Raw genomic sequence first — 22,868 nt, 5'->3', positions numbered from 1 at the left:
GTTTCACCAAGACCCTGTACAACTGCAGTAGAACCTCTCTGCTCCTATACTCAAATACTTTTGCTATGAATGCTAACATACCATTCACTTTCTTCACTGCCTGCTGCACCTGCATGCCTACTTTCAATGACTGGTGTACCATGACTCCCAGGTTTCGCTGCATCTTCCCATTTCCTAATTAGGTAACTGCAAGCCGCCTTCCCCCTTCTTCCCCCAACCCCTTTTCTTCCCCCCTCCCTCTGTTCCCTACCTGGACTCGCATCTACTACTCTCCTTCCCCCCTCCCCCTCTACCTACATTCCTTCCTCTAGCTTCACAATTCAAACCTTCAATCCTTATGTCTCACAGCTGTCTTTTCATCTCTGACCTTTGTCCGCCATCTGCCTTTCAACCCAACCCCCCCCCCCCCCCCCTCTCCCTTCCCCTCCCCCCCTTCCCCCCCCCTCACCTCTGTTCACCTATTCATTGTTAGGCTTTGCCCTGTCCCTCCACCTCCACAATCAGTCTGAAGAAGGGTACCGACTCGTAACGTCACTTCTGTATGTTCTCCATGAGATGAGAGATGCTGCTGAGTTACTCCAGCACTCCGTGTCTCTTCTAGCTTAGATGGGGAACGGTCAGAATTGACCAGTTGGGTTCTTGGCCATTTTTCCGTCTGTACGATGCTGTGATGACTTGCTTATTTTTCTTCCTCTCCACATACTTTGTCCCCTCAGAACGTACAAGTTGATTGCCCCACCGTCTCTGCCTTTGTAACTTTGGAGACAAATAAAAGTGTATTTTCTGTTCCGTAGATCAAAGAATACAATTGAGTCTGAAGAAGGGTCTCGATCTGAAATATCACCCATTCCTTCCATCCAGAGATGCTGCCTGTCCCGCTGACTTACCCCAGCATTTTGTGTCTATCTTCGGTGTAAACCATACCCACTACACTTGAAATGCCTTACTGTTTGTGTAGACATTTGTAGACATTTGTTTTGTTTGTATGGCTGTAGAGTTTCGTTTGAGCCTCATTGAGGTTCAAATGACAATGAATAAATATTGTATTGTATTGCATTGTACTATAATTAATTAATGATTTGTTTCTCTTTCTTCCTCTCTAAAGCCCCTTGTCCTCCTCAGAACGTACAAGCTGATAGTGTTGCCCTCACTGCCTCTGTAGCATGGGAGATGAGTAATCTCACAGTGTGGTACGCTGCAACAGCAGAGGGCAGCGATGGACACAAGGCCACTTGTACCACGTCCGACACAAACTGTCTAATCCCAGATCTTCACTGCAGCCAAACGTACAGCATCTCCGTCCTCGCATTTGGTGAAACCTGCAGCAGTCTCCAAAGCTCACGTTCTGAAATTCATACAGGTAATAAAGAAGGAAAGAATACCTCTTCATATAACACATTTAATCTTTGAAGGTTATCTTGAGACACTTCACAATGCAGATTGTTTCCTATTTGGTTACTCTGGAACAAGCTAAACTGTTCAACACTATGAGGTCTCATAAAACACTAATCTGTGTGGAGAGGGCAGTAAGGTAGCAACCCTGAAGTGAGGCAACTACCAACAATTCTTTAGCAATGCTACCTACCAGCGCATCAAGCATGCAAGACATGGCAAACAGCATGGCTTCCACTCCTTCAACCTGTGTGTTGCAAATGCCAAATCACCAAATGACGCAGGGTGGAGAAGAGATAAAACTGAATTCTGTGATGTTGTTCAGGCCTATGAGGCAATGTCATGTTAGTGCAGAGAGAGGCCCTTGTTTTACAGATGCCCACTGCTTTTGCCAGTGACTCCGCTGGCTCAAAATCGATCCAATATTTGGATATGTTTACTTCAAGGAGTATCTGATCTTCAAGGAGTATCTGATCTTCAAGGAGTATCTGATCTTCAAACATGCAGGCATAGATCCACTGCACCAAGCAACTTGATTGGAAATGGCAAGTTTGTTGTCTTGGAATAATCAGTCATCAGCATGAAACACTGGTGGTCTGAGAAACAGTGGCCGGGTTTTAGTGGTATACTGGATTTCAGTTACTGCAATGATTTCATCCCTGGTACTGCAACTTTCTTCAATCCTTGTATTTTTTTAGCAATTACCTCTGATGCGACCAGAGTCTTCCTATTCCTGTCAGACATCATTGATCAAGATTCAACACTCGGAGAAATCAGTGGGACACCTTGGATTTAAAATAAATGCTGAACTTAGGGCATAATTTCTTTGTATCTAATGTGGTTGGATTGAATAGACGTATGTGAATATCATGGTAGCTCCTGAAGCTACTTGAACTTTGAGAGATGCTGGCAAGCAATATCTGTGCCCTTGGATTTTAATGTTAATATTTCCTTTCCTGCAGCACCTTGTGCCCCAGATGAAATTGTTGCCAATGTGGATTGTACCTCCAATAAAGTGGTGGTATCGTGGGGTAGGAATAATGGGGCGATCTCGTACGATGTAACAGCTGAAGGAAGTGATGGGCACACACACTCAGACAACACCACAGATACACGCTACGAAATGCTGGATTTACACTGTGGACAATCCTATAACATAACCGTAACAACTCTGAGTTACAGCCGGCATGGCATTTCAAGCATTTCTGTACAGATACAAACAGGTAAATAATATCCATCAAGGAATCATTTCGATTTTTAGGCAATTAATACAGGCAGCAAGAGAATTGATATTAATTTGTATTTTCTAAATAGCACCCTGCATTCCTGAGAATCTCACGGCTGAGCTGAATTGTGAATTGAATACAATATCTTTCTGGTGGGATGAAGCTGACGGAGCAAAGTTGTACACGGTGACTGTTCGAGACAGTCAAAGAGAAACAGCTTCATTCAACACAAGTGATACAAGGGCTCAAACCCACGAGCTGCAGTGTGGTGAATATTATACAATCTCTGTTCTAGCAACAGATGATATCTGCAGGAGACCCCAGGCAGCAGTGGTCAATGTACATGCAGGTAAAACTTTTGAAAGTGCCATCAACTGAAGTATGAGGTTTCATTAGCAATATTCAAATAAGTTGCTTTTTCATATTATTAAACGTTCTTTTGCCACATATGAATGCTGCAGATTAATTTTATAATACTTTATTGCCTTAAAAATATTTATCTAATTCTCTCGAAAAACTTACCATAGAATTTTCTTCAACTTCCATTCACGGCCTTACCTCACGCTTATGATGTAAAGATTCAACTAGTCCAACTTCACATCCACTTCATTGCCATTTTTCAAATGTATCCATTCTCTGGTTGTCATCCTCCTCCCAGAAGAAATGTACCATATTTACTTTAGTTTAATTTAGTTAGTTTGGAGATACTTCATGGAAACAGGCCCTTCACCCCACCAAGTCCACACCAACCACAGATCCCCCATTTGCACTAGTTCCATGTTATTCCACTATACATTAGGGACAATTTTCAGAGGCTTATTAACCTACAAACCCAATGTCATTATTCAAGCAAAATCATTCAAATGCATTCCACTTGACTTTCACTGTCCTACGGAGAACCATATTTTCCTCTCCAGCATCTTCGTAGAACTGAATTCCCTCACCCTGGATATTACTTCAGTAACTTCTGCATCTTCTCCTGGACCTTGTAAACCTTCTTTAATCTTGAAATGGATACAACACTCCAGTTATGGCAGATCCTGTAATTTATGAAGATTCACTATCTTCTGTGCTTTTATACTTCAAATTCCTCTATTATTGAATTATTCTTCATATTTTATTTCTGAGAGTTATTGAAATTTCATAACTTCATTCATCTATTTCTTTACTCACTTACGGTTGGTCCGACTGCCTGCCATCCAATTTAACTCTCAATTTTACTTTCAGTCGCTTGTGATCCTCATAATGTCAAAGCACAACTGGACTGCAACGTCAATACAGCATTGGTAATGTGGGACTCTGGTAAAGGAGCACTGTGGTACACTGCCGTTGTGGAAGGTGCTGATGGGAACAATGTCTCGTGCAGCACATCAGAAACATCCTGTAGAACACCCACGTTACTCTGTGGCCAGTTATATTCTGTACATGTTGTAGCATCGGACAGGACTTGTAACCACTCTGTGAGTTCTTCAACTGAAATTCAGACAGGTAACTCATTATTTCATGGCATGCTATCCAGAAGTATAAGAGTTTATCATTTACATGCACCCTTATGTTACTTCAATATGTTGACAGAGCATGTGTTTAAGAAGGAACTGCAGATGCTGGAAAATCGAAGGTACACAAAAAAGTGGAGAAACTCAGCGGGTGCAGCAGCATCTATGGAGTGAAGGACATAGGCAACGTTTCGGGTCTGAAGAAGGGTTTCGGCCTGAAACGTTGCCAATTTCCTTCGCTCCATAGATGCTGCTGCACCCGCTGAGTTTCTCCAGCTTTTTTGTGTACCGTTGACAGAGCATGATGGTGGTTAAATTGCTGAATTTGATATTTGGAGGCGTATCCACTGATTTTGGAGATACAGTAGGTTTGAATTTCACAGAAACAGCTTGGGAATTCAGTTTAGTTAAAGGTGGAAGTGGACATGATCCACTGAGTCCATGCTGACCAACAAGCACCCGTGCACTAGTTCTATCTTACACACTAGGGACAATTTACAAAAGCCAATGCACAAGAAACATGCACGTCTTTGGAGTGTGGGAGGAAACCAGAGCACCTGGAGAAAGCCCACATGGTCAAAGGGAGAACATACAAACTTTGTACCGACAGCATCTGTAGTCAGGATCAAACCTGGGTCTCTGGCGCTGTAAGGCTGCAACTCTACAGCACTGAACTTAAATTCAAGTTCAAGATTTTAGAGTCCATTATAAAGGATGATGTTTCTGAGTCCTAAGAAACACTTTATAAAATAGGCCGGTCATGCTCAATGAAACTGTTGGAATTCTTTGAGACAGTAACTAACAGGACAAAGGAGAGTCAGTGGATATTGTTTACCTGGATTTTCAGAAAGCCTTTGATAAGATGCCACACTTGAGGCTGCTAAAGAAGATGAGAGCCCATGGTATTGGAGGGATATATACTCATGTGGATAGCAGGAGGGATATATACCCATGTGGACGGCAGAAGGCAAAGAGTGGCAATATCCACGTCCGTCAAGTCAAGTCAAGTCAAGTTTATTTGTCACATACACATACAAGATGTGCAGTGAAATGAAAGTGGCAATGCTCGCGGACTTTTGTGCAAAAGACAAACAACCAAACAAACTATAAACACAATCATAACACACATATTCTTTTACATAATAAATAATGGAAGGAAAAACGTTCAGTAGAGTTAGTCCCTGGTGAGATAGGCGTTTACAGTCCGAATGGCCACTGGGAAGAAACTCCTTCTCAACCTCTCCGTTCTCACCGCATGGCAACGGAGGCACCAGAGATGCCCCTGGCCTTCCCTGAGTTACTCCAGCATTTGTGTTCAAGTGTAAGAAGGAATTGCAGCTGCTGGTTTAAACCGAAGGTAGACACAAAAAGCTGGAGTAACTCAGCGGGACAGGCAGCATCTCTGGAGCAAAGGAATGGGTGATATCTCATGTCAAGAAGGGTCTGAACAAAGGTCTCGACCCAAATCATCACTCTTTCCTTCGCTTCAGAAATGCTGATTGTCCCATTGAGTTACTCCAGCTTTTTGTGTCTATCTGTGTGTTTAATTGTTGAATAACCAGCACATCAAGGCCACTCATTAGCTGTATGCCGTCAATCCTTATTGTAAATGTTGCCTCACTGTAATCCATATTGTATCAAGATTCAAGATTCAATTTAATTGTCATTTGGACCCCTTGAGGTCCAAACGAAATGACGTTTCTGCAGCCATACATTACAAACAAATAGACCCAAGACACAACATAATTTACATAAACATCCATCACATCGCTGTGATGGAAGGCCAAAAAAACTTATCTCTCCACTGCACTCTCCCCCCCCCCCCGATGTCAGAGTCAAAGTCAAAGCTCCCGGCTGGCGATGGCGATTGTCCCGCGGCCATTAAAGCCACGCCGGGTGGTGCGAGGTCGCACACCGGGTCTTGGTGTTAGAGCCCCCGGCGTGCGCTCGCAGAGTCCCGCGGCCATTCCAAGCCGCGCGGGGCGGTGCTGTCAGGCCCCGCTCCAGGAGCTCTTCGACCCCGCAACTCAGGCGGGAGAAGTCGCCGTTGCGAGAGCCCTGAAAAGCGGTCTCCCTCCAGGGACCCGCGGGCTCCCGGTGCCGCCGTCCGCCAGACCCGCAGTTGCAGCCTCCGAATCTCCGGAGGTCGGGCCGCAGCAGCAGCAGCGCTCCACCACCGCTCCACCCGCTCCGGACTCGGCCAGCCCCGCGACGGTGACGGTGAGTCGTCGGCACCAGAGTCCCCGGTCTTCTCCTGTTGGAGGCCGCTCCTCGTTGCAGCCCCAACGACAACGGAGACCCGACAAAGAAAAGGTCGGGTCTCCCGTGCAGGGAGAGATTTAAAAGTTTCCCCCTCCCTCCCACCCCACCCCCACACACACACCCCAACAAAAAATAACAAAAACTACATAGAAACATAGACAAAAAATAATAAAAACGCGGACGGGCTGCAGAGGCCGCTGCGGACGAGAGTCGCGCAGCCTACCTGGAAGTTTGGTCATTGGGCCTCCTGCAATACAACATGCACTGAATGCGAGGTCTCTGATGTGCACTGTGGACTGAACTACTATATAACTGTAGAGGCAATCCGCATGGAGTGTAAGTAGTATCAGGCACGTCAGCCGAATTGACCAGATTAATTCTGCCTTTATGGAATCTGTAACAATTTTCATTACAAGGCTGACAGGATTGTGGCTGAGGCAATGTTTCCCTTTGTTGATGTATCGGGAATTTGCATATTTTTCTTGGAATAAGGAATATGGAGTAAGCCATTCACTACTGAGATGAAAATCAATTCTTCACCCAACGGATTCTGGAACTTTAGAATACTCTGAGAAGAGTTGGAATCTCTGATGCCACAAATACTTCTTCCAGGCTATTAGAAAGAACTATGTATAACATTTTCTTTCAATTTGAAATTGCATGTTCTAATTTGTGAATTTAAGTATAAGACTGATAATCATTATCCAGTTTTTTAAATATTTCTTCAGCTCCCTGCAGCCCCCAGAATGTAAGTGCTTATTTGGACTGTACAGCACGCACAACATCAGTGTGTTGGGAGCAGAGTGAAGGTGCAGTGTTCTACACGGCCATGGCAGAAGGAATGGAAGGAGACAGATACTCGTGCAACACAACTGAAGCAAACTGCGATATCCTGGGCCTCCCATGTGGCCAGTGGTACAATGTAACTGTGTTAGCAATGGATGAGAATTGCACCAGTTTACCAAGTTCAGCTGAAGAAATTCAAACAGGTAAAATTACTTTTTAATTATGCGAAAACCGGAAAATAACCAATCGTCAGGAATGATTTAAATGATTATAAAATGCATATTAATAATTATGTTAACTACTACTAATTATCTGTTCTAATTGTGGTGTAAATATACGTAGCCAAAACATAGCCATAATTGAAGTTTGGGATCCAAGATGCAATATGGAGATTCAACAGTTTTGTGATGTTGAGGTTGTGGGAGTTTTTCAGCTGAGAGCTAACAGATTATTGCTGTTATGTTCATGTGTTTTTCCCTTGGCAAAATGTAGTGAAAGTACTCAGTCTAATTAAGATTAGCATGAGTATGAGTTCCTTGTAATAAACAAGTAGAAATGACAGTACGTTGTCTTATTTGCTGCTAGTCCCCAAATTTCTACCTCAAATACATTCACTTCACCTCATTGCTCAAGTTAGCTGGTCCATTCCTCCGCAGTTTGTTGTAAGATTTAATATTGTGTAACTTTGAGCAATAGAACTGCAATATTAAATCCACAATTGTTTATAGATTCTTTTTCGATGTTTTCTCAACTATTCAGAACCTTGTATCCCACAAAATATGGTCGCTCACATCAACTGTGAAAATAACACCGTATCAGTGTTTTGGGATCCCAGCAACGGCTCAGAGTCATACCATGTAACAGTACAAGGAATCAATGGCCATTGGGCCTCCTGCAATACAACAGGCACTGAATGTGAGGTCTCTGATCTGCACTGTGGACTGAACTACTATATAACTGTAGAGGCAATCCGCATGGAGTGTAACAGCTCACAAAGCTCTGCTTTAACAGTTAAAACAGGTAATTCATGTGAAGTATATAGAATCATATCTATACATTATTTGGAGAGTTTCCCTTGATCTATCCTCAGTCTATACTTATGAATGTTCCCGTTGCAGTACCGTGTGTGTGCCCCAGAATGTTGACGCTCACATGGACTGTGATGCTGGACATATGTCGGTCTCCTGGGAGTTCAGTGAAGGTGCAATATCATACGTGGCTACTGCAGAAGGGAGCAACGTGCAGCAATGCAGTGCCAATGATACACTATGTGATATCACCGACCTGCACTGTGGAGAGACCTACACCCTCTCAGTTTATGCGATTGATGACACCTGTGACAGTACTGAAAGTCCTTCCATCACAATGAGAACAGGTAAATGCAGAGCAGTACAATCTCCTGAATCACTCGTTTCTCTATCAGATTACTAACATCAAATTCTGCACTGGCTAAAACACTGTTCTTCTAAAACTACATTCGCTTGAAGATAAGACACTCCGTAAGTCCACGGCAATAATAGGAATAAACAGATAAATATCAGGAAAAGATTCCTTGACTGACCAAGTCCACCAAACGCTGATGAAATAATGCTCTTCATCTCTTCTCTTTGTTTTTTCAGCCTCGTGCATCCCACAGAATGTCCATGTCCAGTTGGACTGTGACACAAACGATGCCTCAGTGCTGTGGAGCCACACTAAAGGTGCAGTGTCTTACTCTGCCACAGCAGAAGGAAGTGATGGGCACACAGTTTCCTGTGTGACGGATAATAGGGAATGTCCGATAACTAACCTACAATGTGGACAGGGGTACAATGTAACTCTGACAGCATGGGACGGTGTGTGTGACAACTCACAAAGCCCTCAGTTTGTATTCCACACTGGTAAGTCTCTTGTCTGGAATGGATAGACTTAATATTAAGACAGCATATTCTCAGTAGTAATTTGAGCAAAAGACTAACTGCTGGTGGAGCTGAATGGGTCAGGCAGCATCTGTGGATGGAAAAGACTCGACAATGTTTCAGGAGGTCTGTCCATTTCCTTCCAGTTTTGAAGAAGGGTCCCAACCCAAAGTGTGTCGCCTGTTCATTTCTCATCACAAATGTTTCCTGACCTACTGAGTACCTTCAGCAGTTTGTTTTTTGCTCAAGATTCCAGTGGTATCTTGTACACCCAATGATAACTTTATCTACATGCATAGGAAGGGATTTTGTTTATAGAACAAACCCTAAAGTTTATATGCTATAAACGTTATTCTAAAGTAACATTTATAATGTTACTAGACTAAGTGGGACCCGTTGGGTTCCATGTTCACACGGGAGGGCTGGTCCCCCGATGCAGTATGGGTACTGTGGGCTGAAGGTACTGGTTAATATGGACATTGTGGGCCAAATGGACTCTTGAGATGGCAGCTCAGTCACTCAAGCCTGATGTGCTGGCAGCTCACTAATGGCTGGTGGACTAACAGTTGACTCATGGCCATTCTTTGAAATTCCACTTCAAGCAGGGTGGAAGGCAACCAAATTCAAATGCAGATTCCTACCATTTCAAGCAGGGTGCAAGGCCACCAAATTCAGGTGCAGTTTCCGACCACTTCAAGCTAGGTCCAAGGCCACCGAATGCAAGTGCAGTTTCATACCACTTCAAGCAGGGTGCAAGGCCACCGAATGCAAGTGCAGTTTCATGCCACTTCAAGCAGGGTGCAAGGCCACCAAATTCAAGTGCAGTTTCATGCCACTTCAAGCAGGGTGCAAGGCCACCAAATTCAAGTGCAGTTTCATGCCATTTCAAGCAGGGTGCAAGGCCACCAAATGCTAGTGCAGTTTCATGCCATTTCAAGCAGGGTGCAAGGCCACCAAATTCAAGTGCAGTTTCATGCCATTTCAAGCAGGGTGCAAGCCAACCACATTCAAATACAGTTTCATACCATTTCAATCAGGGTGAAACCACCATAAAACCACTGTAAAACCACACAAAACACCACACACAGTTCAGTAGACATTCAGTGTGTTCAGTTGATTCACAGCTCAGACAGTCGTGACCTCCCTCTCCCCCATCTTGCAGAGATTAAGCCACACCCACACTTATGGGTTTTATTATCCCTCCCTCTCCAACTGGAAGGGGCATGGCCTTCATGGCATGATTGACAGTAGAGAGATTCTCAAAAAAATGTTTTAACACTAACACCACTTTTATTTTTAATTGATGGGAAGAATCCTCTGCACCTGATGAGTGGCGAGGAACTGAGTAAGATTGTCAAAAATCACAGCTGTAAGTGGTAACGTTTTATCTAAAATCAATATTCGTGCAAACAGGAAGTTGTCAAGTTTCCACCAACAATAGCCATTTTTTTTGCAGTTCAGCAGCCTTTCAAAGCGGTTACCACCACCAATAACAGCCATTTGTATTTGCTGTACAGCCTTTCAAAGCAGTTACCACCACAACAACAGTCAATAGACATTTTTTACAGGCATTTTAGAACCAATAGCCACTTTTTGCAAGCTTTAGAACTAATAGAGCCACTTTCTGCAAGCATTTTAGAACCAAAAGACAAATTCTGCAAGCATTTTAGAACCAATAGAGCCACTTTATGGAACCATTTTAGAACCAATAGAGACACTTTATGGAACCGCTTTATGGAACCATTTTAGAACCAATAGAGACACTTTTTGCAAACATTTTAGAACCAAAAGAGACACTTTTTGCAAGCATTTTAGAACCAATAGATACTTTTTGCAAGCATTTTAGAACCAATAGACACCCTTTTTACAAGCATATTAGAACCAATAGACACTTTTAAAGCAGTTACCTCCACCAACAACAGCCTTTTTTTTGCAATGCAGCCTTTCAAAGCAGATACCACCACAAACAACAGCCATTTATTTCCCAGTGCAGCCATTTAAAAGCAGTTACCACCACCACCACCAACAGCCATTTTATTTGTAGTGCAGCCTTTCAAAGCAGTTACCACTACAACAACAGCAAATAGCCATTTTTACAGGCATTTTAGAACCAATAGACACTTTTTGCAAGCCTTAGAACCAATAGAGACACTTTTTGCAAGCATTTTAGAACCAAAAGAGACACATTTTGCAAGCATTTTAGAACCAATAGACACTTTTTGCAAGCATGTTGGAAACAAATATAGACCTTTTTGCAACCATTTTAGAACCAATAGAGACACTTTTTGCAAGCATTTTAAAACCAATAGAGACACTTTTTGCAAGCATTTTAAAACCAATAGAGACACCTTTTGCAAGCATTTTAGAACCAATAGACACTTTTTGCAACCATTTTAGAACCGAAAAAGACACTTTTTGCAAGCATTTTAGAACCAATAGAGACACTTTTTGCAACCATTTTCGAAACAATAGACACTTTTTGCAAGCATTTTAGAACCACATTAAGGGCACTCACAGTTGAATAGGCATGTGTTCAGTGTTATTCACAGCTCAGAGAGACATGACCCTCAGGCTTCCTCCATCTTGCAGAGACTGAGTGAGGCAAACCACATCTGGGGTTTATAGTCCCTCCCCCCTCCCACCAGCAGGGGCAGCAGAGAGAATGGCAATTTAAAAAAAAACATTAATTTCTCTCTGATTTTTCATCGATGGGAAAAATCCTCCGGAGAGGGGTGGGCTCTGAGCGAGGTGGCCAAAATGATGGCCGTAGTTGGCGGCGTTCTCGCGGAATCGCAGCACACTGGGCCAAAAGCGGTCAAGATCAGACTTTTAGTAATATATAGATAAAGTAACATTGAGTATTAGAATGTTATAAAGTAACATTGAGTACAGGAGCCTGAAGACTGTAACGACCAGGTTCAGGAATAGCTACTTCCCCACAGTCATCAGGCTATTAAACTTGGCTTGGACAATACTCTGAACATTAATAGCCCATTATCTGTTATTTGCACTTGATCAGTTTATTTATTCATCTGTGTATATATTTATATAATGGTATATGGGCACACTGATCTGTTTTGTAGTCAATGCCTACTATGTTCTGTTGTGCTGAAGCAAAGCAAGAATGCCATTGTCCATCAGGGTCAAATGACAATAAACTCTCTTGAATCTCTTGAATCTTGAAGCTTGAATCTAAATACATTCCGTCCCTTATCACGGCCAGTTTGCGGTTTCTGTACTTTTCAGCACCTTGTGCACCAGAGGACATCTCCACCAGTCTGAACTGTGACACCAAGAGTACATCAGTGGCCTGGGAGGAGAGTGATGGGGCGATGTGGTACATTACAACAGCAGAAGGACAAGATGGACACATTTCACTGTGTAACACAACGGGAACAAGCTGTCATTTCATGGACCTGCACTGTAGTCAAACGTACTCACTAACTGTAACAGCGATGGACAGTTACTGTCAGAGTGTAAACACCTCCGTTTATGAAACTGAAACAGGTAAAACAGTAATTTTTGAAAATTCTGACAGGAGGAAGTTACAACATCTGCAGGTGATTTGATTTTCAGTGATTGCCAGTGGTCTTGGTGTCCTGGATAATGGGGAACCTCCTTAAATTTAGAGTTAGTTTCATTTACTTTAATTTAGGTTAGTTTACATTAGTTTATTTTAGTTTACTTTAGAGATACAGAATAGAAACAGGCCCTTCGGCACATACTGACTATCGATCAACTGTTCACATTAGTTCTATGTCATCCAACTCTTCCATCCACTACCTACATACTACAGGCAATTTATTGCAGAGGCCTATTAACCTGAGTCCCACATGTTTTTATTATGTAGGCGGAAACCGGAGCACTCAGGGAAAAGCCCATGCTGTCACAGGAAGAACATGCAAACTCCACACAAACAATTCCTGAGGTCGGGATGGAACCCAAGTCTCTGGCGCTGTGAGGCAGCAGCTCTACCAGGGTCCACATTCCTCAAAACTTTAGTACTTTTTCAAATTCCTTTAAAATGTTCCTGCCTCAGCTACTTCCTCCAGTAGCTCATTCCATTACCCACCACCTTTGTGTGAAACGGTTGCCCTTCAGATTCCTATTAACTCTTCCCCCTCTCATTTAAACCACTTGACTATCCTACCCTTGGAAAACGATTCTGTGTATTTAACCTATCTATCCGCCTCCCCTCCTGATATTATACACCCATAAAACATCACCCCCTCAGCCACTTGTGCTCCAAGGAATAAAGTCTTAAACTGCCCAACATCTCATAAGTTCATAAATTCTAGGAGCAGAATTAGACCATTCGGCCCATCATGTCTCCCCCGCTGGTCAATCATGGCAGATCTATCAGATGTTAGACTCACTGGCCTATAGTTCCCAGGCTTTTCCCTGCAGCCCTTCTCAAATAGAGGCACAACATTTGCCACCATCCTGTCTTCCAGCACCTCGCTCGTATTTAATGATGACTCATAAATCTCAGGCAGGGCACCTGCAAATTTCCTCTCTGGCTTCCCACAGTGTCCACGGATATATCTGATCAGGCCCGGGAGATTTGTCCACCTTTACACTCGTTAAGATCTTCAAATTCCACGACCGTAACATTGACGGTCAAAACACTTCCATTGACTGCCCCAATTTCTCCAATTCTAATGTCTTTCTCCGTGTTCAAAACAGAGGAGAAATACTCATTGAGGACCTTGCCCATCTCCTGTTGCTCCACACAGAATTGATCGCTTTGATTCCTGATGGGCCCCATTCACTATCTGGTTACACGTTTCCCCCAAAAGTACTTATAATACCTCTTGCGATTATCCTTCACCTAATCTGTCAGAGCTATCTCCTATCCCCATTTTGCCTTCCTGATTTTGCTGCCTTTTGTAGCATTCTCGAAACTCAGTTCCCAAAACTCCTCCAGGGTACACTTACTTGTTTTGAGGCTAGATTAATTAAAATGATCATAAATCTGAACAATAGATATTTATGAATCCAAATGTAAAGAGAAATTCATCCAAGACACAGGTAACATTCATATATAAACTGGTATAGTTTATAAATATAGACAACATCCACCTAGATCACGGAGCTGAGTTCCTGCTCCTGCCCAATATCCTGCATTCGCCACTGAAATGCCACAGTGTTATCACTGATTCATGATCTGTATAGGAAGGAACTGCAGATGCTGGTTTAAACCAAAGACAGACACAAAAAGCTGGAGTAACTCAGCAGGACAGGCAGCATCTCTGGAGAGAAGGAATGGGTGACGTTTCGGGTCGAGACTCTTCTTCAGACCTTTCATGATCTCTTGTTTCTCTTTCTTCCTCTCCAAGCCCCTTGTCCCCCTCAGAACGTACATGCTGATAGTGTTGCCGTCACTGCCTTTGTAACATGGGAGTTGAGTAACCTCACAGTGTGGTACACTGCAACAGCAGAGGGCAGCGATGGACACACGGCCACTTGTACCACGTCCGACACAAACTGTCTAATCCCAGATCTTCACTGCAGCCAAACGTACATCATCTCCGTCCTCGCATTTGGTGAAACCTGCAGCAGTCTCCAAGGCTCCAGTTATGAAATTTATACAGGTAACACAGAAAGAGAACGTATCTTCAGTAATATCTTTCTTCTTTGAAGGATAGCTTAAGATACTGCACAAATGAGCGATTGTGTCTGAAGTGTGGTTAACATAGAAGTTATAGTAAACTGTGCAGCTCAGTTCAATACTCTGAGGTCTCATAACCAGCTATTGAATTGTCTTTTGTCGCTGTGATATAGAAGCACTCCCACAAATCCACTGTGCAGCCCCTGCATATATCTGCATTAAACTCTGTTAGCCATTCCTCAGCCCACTTGTCCAGCATGTTGTAATTGTTAACACCAATCTTCACTATCTACAATACCAGCCTCTTTAGTGTCATATATAAACTTACTAATCCTGCCGTGTACATTCTCATCCTAATCGCTGATATAAACAGCAAAGAGCAAAGGGCACAGCACTGAACCGTGAGGCACAGTGATCATCACAGGCCTCCAGTCCAAAAACACCTTCCTACTACCACCCTCTGCTTCCTTCCATGAAGCCAATTCTGTATCCAGTTTGCTCGCTCTCCCTACATCCCATGAGATCTAACCTTCCAGAGCTGCCTGTCTGGGCCATAGATGTTAACGTTTATATTTCCTTTTCTACAGCCCCTTGTGCCCCAGATGAAATTATCACCAATGTGGATTGTACCTCCAATAGAGTGGTGGTATCTTGGGGAAGAACTGATGGGGCGATCTCGTACGATGTAACAGCTGAAGGAAGTGATGGGCACATACACTCAGACAACACCACAGAAACACGCTATGAAATGCTGGATTTACACTGTGGACAATCCTATAACATAACCGTAACAACTCTGAGTTACAGCCGGCACGGCATTTCAACTACTTCTGTACAAATACAAACTGGTAAATAATATCCCAGCAAGGAAATTATTTTTATATTATGACAATGTGTATACAGTATTTACAGTCAGCAAGAGAATTGTTATTAATTGACATTTTTTAAATAGCACCCTGCATTCCTGAGAATCTCACAGCTGAGCTGAATTGTGAATTGAATACAATATCTTTCTGGTGGGATGAAGCTGATGAAGCAATGTTATACACGGTGACTGTTTGAGAAACAGCTTCATTAGCTATATTCAAATAAGTTGTTTCTTGATATTATTAAACATTCTTTTATGTACAATACACAATAGGTGCAGGAGTAGGCCATTCAGCCCTTCGAGCCAGCACCATCATTCAATTTGATCATGGCTGATCATCCACAATCTGTATCCCGTTCCTGCCTTTTCCCCATCTTTAAGAGCTCTATCTAACTCTCTCTTGAAAGCATCCAGAGAACCGGCCTCCACTGCCTTCTCAGGCAGAGAATTCCACAGACTAACCACTCTCTGTGAGAAAAAGTGTTTCCCCATCTCCGTTCTAAATGGCTTACCCCTAATACTTAAGCTGTGGCCCCTGGTTCTGGATTCCCCTAACATCGGGAACATGTTTCCTGCCTCTAGTGTGTCCAAACCCTTAACAATCTTATATGTTTCAATAAGATATCCTCTCATCCTTCTAAACTCCAGAGTGTACAAGCTCAGCCGCTCCATTCTATCAGCATATGACAGTCCCGCCATCCCGGGAATTAACCTTGTAAACCTTCGCTGCACTCCCTCAATAGCAAGAATGTCCTTCCTCAAATTTGCAGACAAAACCTACACACAATACTCCAGGTGTGGTCTCACTAGAGCCCAGTACAATTACGGAAGGACCTCTTTGCTCCTATACTCAACTCCTCTTATGAAGGCCAACATGCCATTCGCTTTCTTCACTGCCTGCTGTACCTGCATGCTTACTTTCAATGACTGATGAACAAGGACCCCCAGATCCCGTTGTACTTCCCCTTTTCCCAATTTGACACCATTTAGATAATAATCTGCCTTCCTGTGTTTGCTACCAAAGTGGATAACCTCACATTTAGCCACATTAAACTGCATCTGCCGTACATCTGCCCACTCACCCAACCTATCCAATCACCCTGCATCCTTATAGCATCCTTATCACAGTTCACACTGCCACCCAGCTTTGTGTCATCTGCAAATTTGCTAATGTTACTTTTAATCCTTTCATCTAGATCATTATTGTATATTGTAAATTGTTGCTGTGCCAGCACCGAGCCACTAGTCAACGCCTGCCATTCCAAAAGGGATTCTTTAACCCCTACTCTTTGTTTCCTCTGCCAACCAATTTTCTATCCAGGTCAGCATCCTACCCCCAATACCATGTGCTGTAATTTTGCCCACTAATCTCCTATGTGCGACCTTATCAAATGCTTTCTAAAAGTCCAGGTACACTACATCCACTAGCTCGCCCTTGTCCATTTTCCAAGTTACATCCACAAAAAATTCCAGAAGATTAGTCAAGTATGATTTCCCCTTCGTAAATCCATGATAACTCCGACTGATCCTGCTACTGCTATCCAAATGTGTCGCTATTTCATCTTTTGCAACATATTGGAGGTATGTTACAAAACCTACCTGAATCATCATTGAGAATCTGTCCCAGCCCCGTGTGTGTGATTTTGGCGCTGTTTAGAGGGGGCGGGTTTAAAACGCGATTTTTACTAGGCTGTTGCAATCGAAAATGTTCAGCCTAGTAAATCATTAATGGAAAATCGCTGAAAGACCCCATCGGAAAAGGTATTATTAGTTTTTATGGCCTTGTATAATAGTTATAGTAGTTTAAAAATCACTCTCTCAACCCGCAACCTCTCGCAGCCCCAGGGTTTTATAAAGCAAACAATTAAAGGTATGTACCTTATTTTTACATTAAAAGGGGCTTCTTAAGAACCCTGTATATAAAGTTTTCTAAAGCGAATAGTTCATTTTGGCCCCATTATATCCTGCAGTATTTTTCTGGGCATTTGAGGGCACAAATCCACTGCAATGTGAATGTTCTAAACCAGCGCGTTCACAGGAACCCACTAGAAAGCCGATTTAAAATTGACTTTAATTTACTGCAATTGAACACTAAATTCCTTCCATTTGGCCTATAAATTGATGTAAATGAGATTTAAAAATCATGTTTTATTGTGAATTATTTGTGAATATTATTTGGACACTTAGGCTATTTAAAAATGTTAATCATTTATTAAGAAATTGATGTTTAGATCTAGTAATTGAAGTTTGAAATTAGCTACAATTGGGTAACTAACTAATTATATGCTTTAATTTCAGGTCCTCCAAGTAAGATTATTTTATATTTGTTTCAGAATGGTTCAATCTATGATAACTGAAAATTTCATTCAGCTCTCTTAATTTTTAAGAAGGTTATGGGCTTTTGACTGTCCTCAATCACAGCTTTTTTGTTATGTCCATAGAAAATCAATAGGGAACAAGATGCTAATTTCCGGGTATGAAAATGGCCATAACTTTTTTATTACTTGAGATATGAAAGTGAATTATGTGTCAAATTAAACTTATTGTTATGTTTTATCTGATGGGATAAATTGCAGACTTGATTTTTTAAATCTCAAAATGTTGTAACATTGCTACATCTTGCTCGGTGAATACTGCAGATTAATGTTATAATACCTTACTGCCCTTAAATTATTTAACTAATTCGCTCGAAAAACTTACCATAGAACTTTCTTCAACTTCCACTCACGGCCTTACCTCACTCTCATGGGGTAAAGATTCAACTGAATTCATATCCACTTCTGTGCCATTTTTCAAATGTATCCATTCTCTGTTTGTCATCCTCCTCCCAGAAGAAATTTACCTTATTTAGTTTAGTTAGTTTAGAGATACTTCATGGAAACAGGCCCTTCACACCCACCAAGTCCAGACGGACCATTGATCATCCATTTGCACTAGTTCCATGTTATTCCACTACGCATTAGGGACAATTTATAGAGGCTTATTAACCTACAAACCCAAATGTCTTTATTCAAGCAAAATCATTCAAATGCATTCCACTTGACTTTCACTGTCCTACGGAGAACCATATTTTCCTCTCCAGCATCTCCATAGAACTGAATTCCCTCACCCTGGATATTACTTCAGTAACTTCTGCATCTTCTCCTGGACCTTGTAAACCTTCTTTAATCTTGAAATGGATACAACACTCCAGTTATGGCAGATCCTGTAATTTATGTACACTCAGTATCTTCTTTGCTTTTATATTCCAAATTCCTCTGTTATTGAATCATTCTTCAATATATATTTTATTTCTGAGAATTATTGACTTTTCATAACCTCATTCATCTATTTCTTTACTCACTTACGGTTGGTCCGACTGCCTGCCATCCAATTTAACTCTCAATTTTATTTTCAGTCGCTTGTGATCCTCATAATGTCAAAGCACAACTGGACTGCAACGTCAATACAGCATTGGTAATGTGGGACTACACTAAAGGAGCACTGTGGTACACTGCCGTTGTGGAAGGTGCTGATGGGAACAATGTCTCGTGCAGCACATCAGAAACATCCTGTAGAACACCCGCGTTACTCTGTGGCCAGTTATATTCTGTACATGTTGTAGCATCGGACAGGACTTGTAACCACTCTGTGAGTTCTTCAACTGAAATTCAGACAGGTAACTCATTATTTCATGGCATGCTATCCAGAAGTATAAGAGTTTATCATTTACATGCACCCTTATGTTACTTCAATACGTTCACAGAGCATGATGGTGGTTAAATTGCTGAAATTGATATTTGGAAGCGTATCCACTGATTTTGGAGATACAGTGGGTTTGAATTTCAATGAAACAGCTTGGGAATTCAGTTTAGTTAAAGGTGGAAGTGGAAGTGCGATGCTCCGCTATTCACTGGGAAACGTCTTTTCATTTTGCACTGTACTTGTTGCTTGCAAGATGACAATAAAGGTTGATTGATTGATTGATTGATTGATTGATTGATTGATTGATTGATTGATTGATTGATTGAAGTGGTCGACCGAGTCCATGCTGACCAACAAGCACCCGTGCACTAGTTCTATCTTACACACTAGGGACAATTTACAAAAGCCAATTAAACAAGAAACATGCACGTCTTTGGAGTGTGGGAGGAAACCAGAGCACCTGGAGAAAGCCCACATGGTCACAGGGAGAACATACAAACTTCGTACCGACAGCACCTGTAGTCAGGATCAAACCTGGGTCCCTGGCGCTGTAAGGCTGCAACTCCACCGTTGTGCCACAGCACTGAACTTAAATTCAAGTCATGGAATAAAAGCAGAATAAATATATTGTGTTATTTTTATCCTTTTTTTGGCAAAATAAATCTGGTTACTAATGCCCTTTGAGGGTAGGAACCTGCCAACCTTACTCTCTCAGGTTTGTTTGGTTCATTCTCAACTGCCCTCTGAAAAGGCATAATCCCTCAATTGGTAAGATTTTAGAGTCCAGTATAAAGGATGAGGTTTCTGAGTACTAAGAAACACATGATAAAATGGGCCGAAGTCAGCATGGTTTTGTGACAGGGAGATCATGCCCGATGAAACTGTTGGAATTCTCAGAGTATTGTGGATATTGTTTACCTGGATTTTCAGAAAGCCTTTGATAAGATGCCACAAGTGAGGCTGCTAAAGAAGATGAGAGCTCTTGGTATTGGAGGGATATATACTCGTGTGGATATCAGGTTGGCTGGACGGCAGAAGGCAAAAAGTGTCAATATCCACGTCCTCCAGAGACCCCCCTGACGTTCCCTGAATTACTCCAGCATTTGTGTTCAAGTGTAAGAAGGAATTGCAGCTGCTGGTTTAAACTGAAGGTAGACACAAAAAGCTGGAGTAACTCAGTGGGACAGGCAGCATCTCTGGAGCAAAGGAATGGGTGATGTTTCATGTCGAGAAGAGTCTGAAGAAAAGTCTCGACCCAAATCATCACTCTTTCCTTCGCTTCAGAAATGCTGATTGTCCCGTTGAGTTACTCCAGCTTTCTGTGTCTATCTGTGTGTTTTACAGTAAGTGTTGAATAACCAGCACATCATTAGCTGTAAGCCGTCAATCCTTATTGTAAATGTTGCCTCACATTAATCCATATTGTATCTGGCACATGTCAGCCGAATTGACCAGATTAATTCTGTCTTCATGGAATCTGTAACAATTTTCATTACACAAGGCTGACAGGATTGTGGCTGAGGCAATGTTTCACTTTGTTGATGTATCGGGAATTTGCATATTTTTCTTGGAATAAGGAATATGGAGTAAGGCATTCACTACTGAGATGAAAATCAATTCTTCACCTGACGGATTTGGGAACTTTAAAATACTCTGAGAAGAGTTGGAATCTCTGATGCCACAAATACTTCTTCCAGGCTATTAGAAAGAACTATGTATAACATTTTCTTTCAATTTGACATTGCATGTTCAGATTTGTGAATTTAAGTATAAGGCCAACAATCTTTACCCAGTTTTAAAAATATTTCTTCAGCTCCCTGCAGTCCCCAGAATGTAAGTGCTTATTTGGACTGTACAGCACGCACAACATCAGTGTGTTGGGAGCAGAGTGAAGGTGCAGTGTTCTACACGGCCATGGCAGAAGGAATGGAAGGAGACATATACTCGTGCAACACAACTGAAGCAAACTGTGAGATCCTGGGCCTCCCATGTGGCCAGTGGTACAATGTAACTGTGTTAGCAATGGACGAGAATTGCACCAGTTTACCAAGTTCAGCTGTAGAAATTCAAACAGGTAAAATTACTTCTTAATTATGTGAAAATCAGAAAATAACCAATCGTCAGGAATGATTTAAATGATTATAAAATGCATATTAATAATCATGATAACTACTACTAATTATCTGTTCTAATTGTGGTGTAAATATACGTAGCCAAAACGTAGCCATAATTGAAGTTTGGGATCCAAGATGCAATATGGAGATTCAACAGCATTACGTTCGTGATGTTGAGGTTGTGGGAGTTCTTCAGCTGAGAGCTAACAGATTATTGCTGTTATGTTCATATGTTTTTCCCTTGGCAAAATGGAGTGAAAGTACTCAGTCTAACTGCAATATTAAATCCACAATTTTTGATGGATTCTTTTTCGATGTTTTCTCAACTATTCAGAACCTTGTATCCCACAAAATATGTTCGCTCACATCAACTGTGAAAATAACACCGTATCAGTGTTTTGGGATCCCAGCAACGGCTCAGAGTCATACCATGTAACAGCACAAGGAATCAATGGCCATTGGGCCTCCTGCAATACAACAGGCACTGAATGTGAGGTCTCTGATCTGCACTGTGGACTGAACTACTATATAACTGTAGAGGCAATCCGCATGGAGTGCAACAGCTCACAAAGCTCTGCTTTAACAGTTAAAACAGGTAATTTGTGTGATATATAGAATCATATCTATAATTTCTATACATTATTTGGAGAGTTTCCCTTGATGTATCCTCAGTCTATACTTATGAATGTTCTTGTTGCAGTACCGTGTGTGCCCCAGAATGTTGACGCTCACGTGGACTGTGATGCTGGACATATGTCGGTCTCCTGGGAGTTCAGTGAAGGTGCAATATCATACATGGCTACTGCAGAAGGGAGCAACGTGCAGCAATGCAGTGCCAATGATACACTGTGTGATATCACCGACCTGTACTGTGGAGAGACCTACACCCTCTCAGTTTATGCGATTGATGACACCTGTGACAGTGTTGAAAGTCCTTCCGTCACAAGGAGAACAGGTAAATGCACAGCAGTACAATCTCCTGAATCACTCGTTTCTCTATCAGATTACTAACATCAAATTCTGCACTGGCTAAAACACTGTTCTTCTAAAACTGCATTCGCTTGAAGATAAGACACTCCGTAAGTCCACGGCAATAATAGGAATAAACAGATAAATATCAGGAAAAGATTCCTTGACTGACCAAGTCCACCAAACGTTGATGAAATAATGCTCTTCATCTCTTTGTTTTTTCAGCCTCGTGCATCCCACAGAATGTCCATGTACAGTTGGACTGTGACACAAACGATGCCTCAGTGCTGTGGAGCCACACTAAAGGTGCAGTGTCTTACTCTGCCACAGCAGAAGGAAGTGATGGGCACACAGTTTCCTGTGTGACGGATAATAGGGAATGTCCGATAACTAACCTACAATGTGGACAGGAGTATAATGTTACTCTGACAGCACGGGACGGTGTGTGTGACAACTCACAAAGCCCTCAGATTGTATTCCACACTGGTAAGTCTCTTGTCTGGAATGGATAGATATTAAGACAACATATTCCCAGTAGTAATTTGAGCAAAAGACTAACTGC

At 42.1% G+C, this 22,868-nt stretch overlaps 2 protein-coding genes across 2 annotated transcripts in view; both read left to right on the top strand.

The window, feature by feature from the left end:
- Positions 1-22,818, top strand: part of LOC129700662 (fibronectin type III domain-containing protein 7-like) — a 30,177-nt gene extending 7,359 nt beyond the window's left edge. Inside the window, exons 6-12 of the mRNA XM_055641242.1 lie at positions 14,400-14,654; positions 15,259-15,519; positions 18,937-19,197; positions 21,037-21,297; positions 21,672-21,932; positions 22,038-22,292; positions 22,532-22,818. Coding sequence (XP_055497217.1) covers positions 14,400-14,654; positions 15,259-15,519; positions 18,937-19,197; positions 21,037-21,297; positions 21,672-21,932; positions 22,038-22,292; positions 22,532-22,818 — 1,841 coding nt within the window. The remainder of the gene's footprint in view (positions 1-14,399; positions 14,655-15,258; positions 15,520-18,936; positions 19,198-21,036; positions 21,298-21,671; positions 21,933-22,037; positions 22,293-22,531) is intronic.
- On the top strand, positions 1,045-3,823 carry LOC129701253 (fibronectin type III domain-containing protein 7-like). The gene is made up of 3 exons (XM_055642386.1): positions 1,045-1,360; positions 2,355-2,615; positions 2,707-3,823. The coding sequence occupies exons 1-3, from the start codon at positions 1,075-1,077 to the stop codon at positions 2,994-2,996; spliced, it is 837 nt and encodes a 278-aa protein (XP_055498361.1). The 5' UTR covers positions 1,045-1,074; the 3' UTR covers positions 2,997-3,823.
- Positions 22,819-22,868: the final 50 nt, after the last annotated feature.

This window comes from Leucoraja erinacea, chromosome 10 (genome assembly GCF_028641065.1).
Source record: "Leucoraja erinacea ecotype New England chromosome 10, Leri_hhj_1, whole genome shotgun sequence".
Lineage (NCBI taxonomy): Eukaryota > Metazoa > Chordata > Chondrichthyes > Rajiformes > Rajidae > Leucoraja > Leucoraja erinaceus.
Note: the sequence above shows the minus strand (reverse complement) of the source record. Positions and strands in the feature narration are given on the sequence as shown.

Excerpts from the sequence above, each read along its gene's own strand:
- LOC129701253 (XM_055642386.1), top strand. The coding sequence starts at position 1,075 with ATGATTTGTTTCTCTTTCTTCCTCTCTAAAGCCCCTTGTCCTCCTCAG. Across the intron at positions 1,361-2,354 it reads ACGTTCTGAAATTCATACAG|CACCTTGTGCCCCAGATGAA; the intron begins GTAATAAAGAAG and ends CCTTTCCTGCAG. Across the intron at positions 2,616-2,706 it reads TTCTGTACAGATACAAACAG|CACCCTGCATTCCTGAGAAT; the intron begins GTAAATAATATC and ends TTTTCTAAATAG.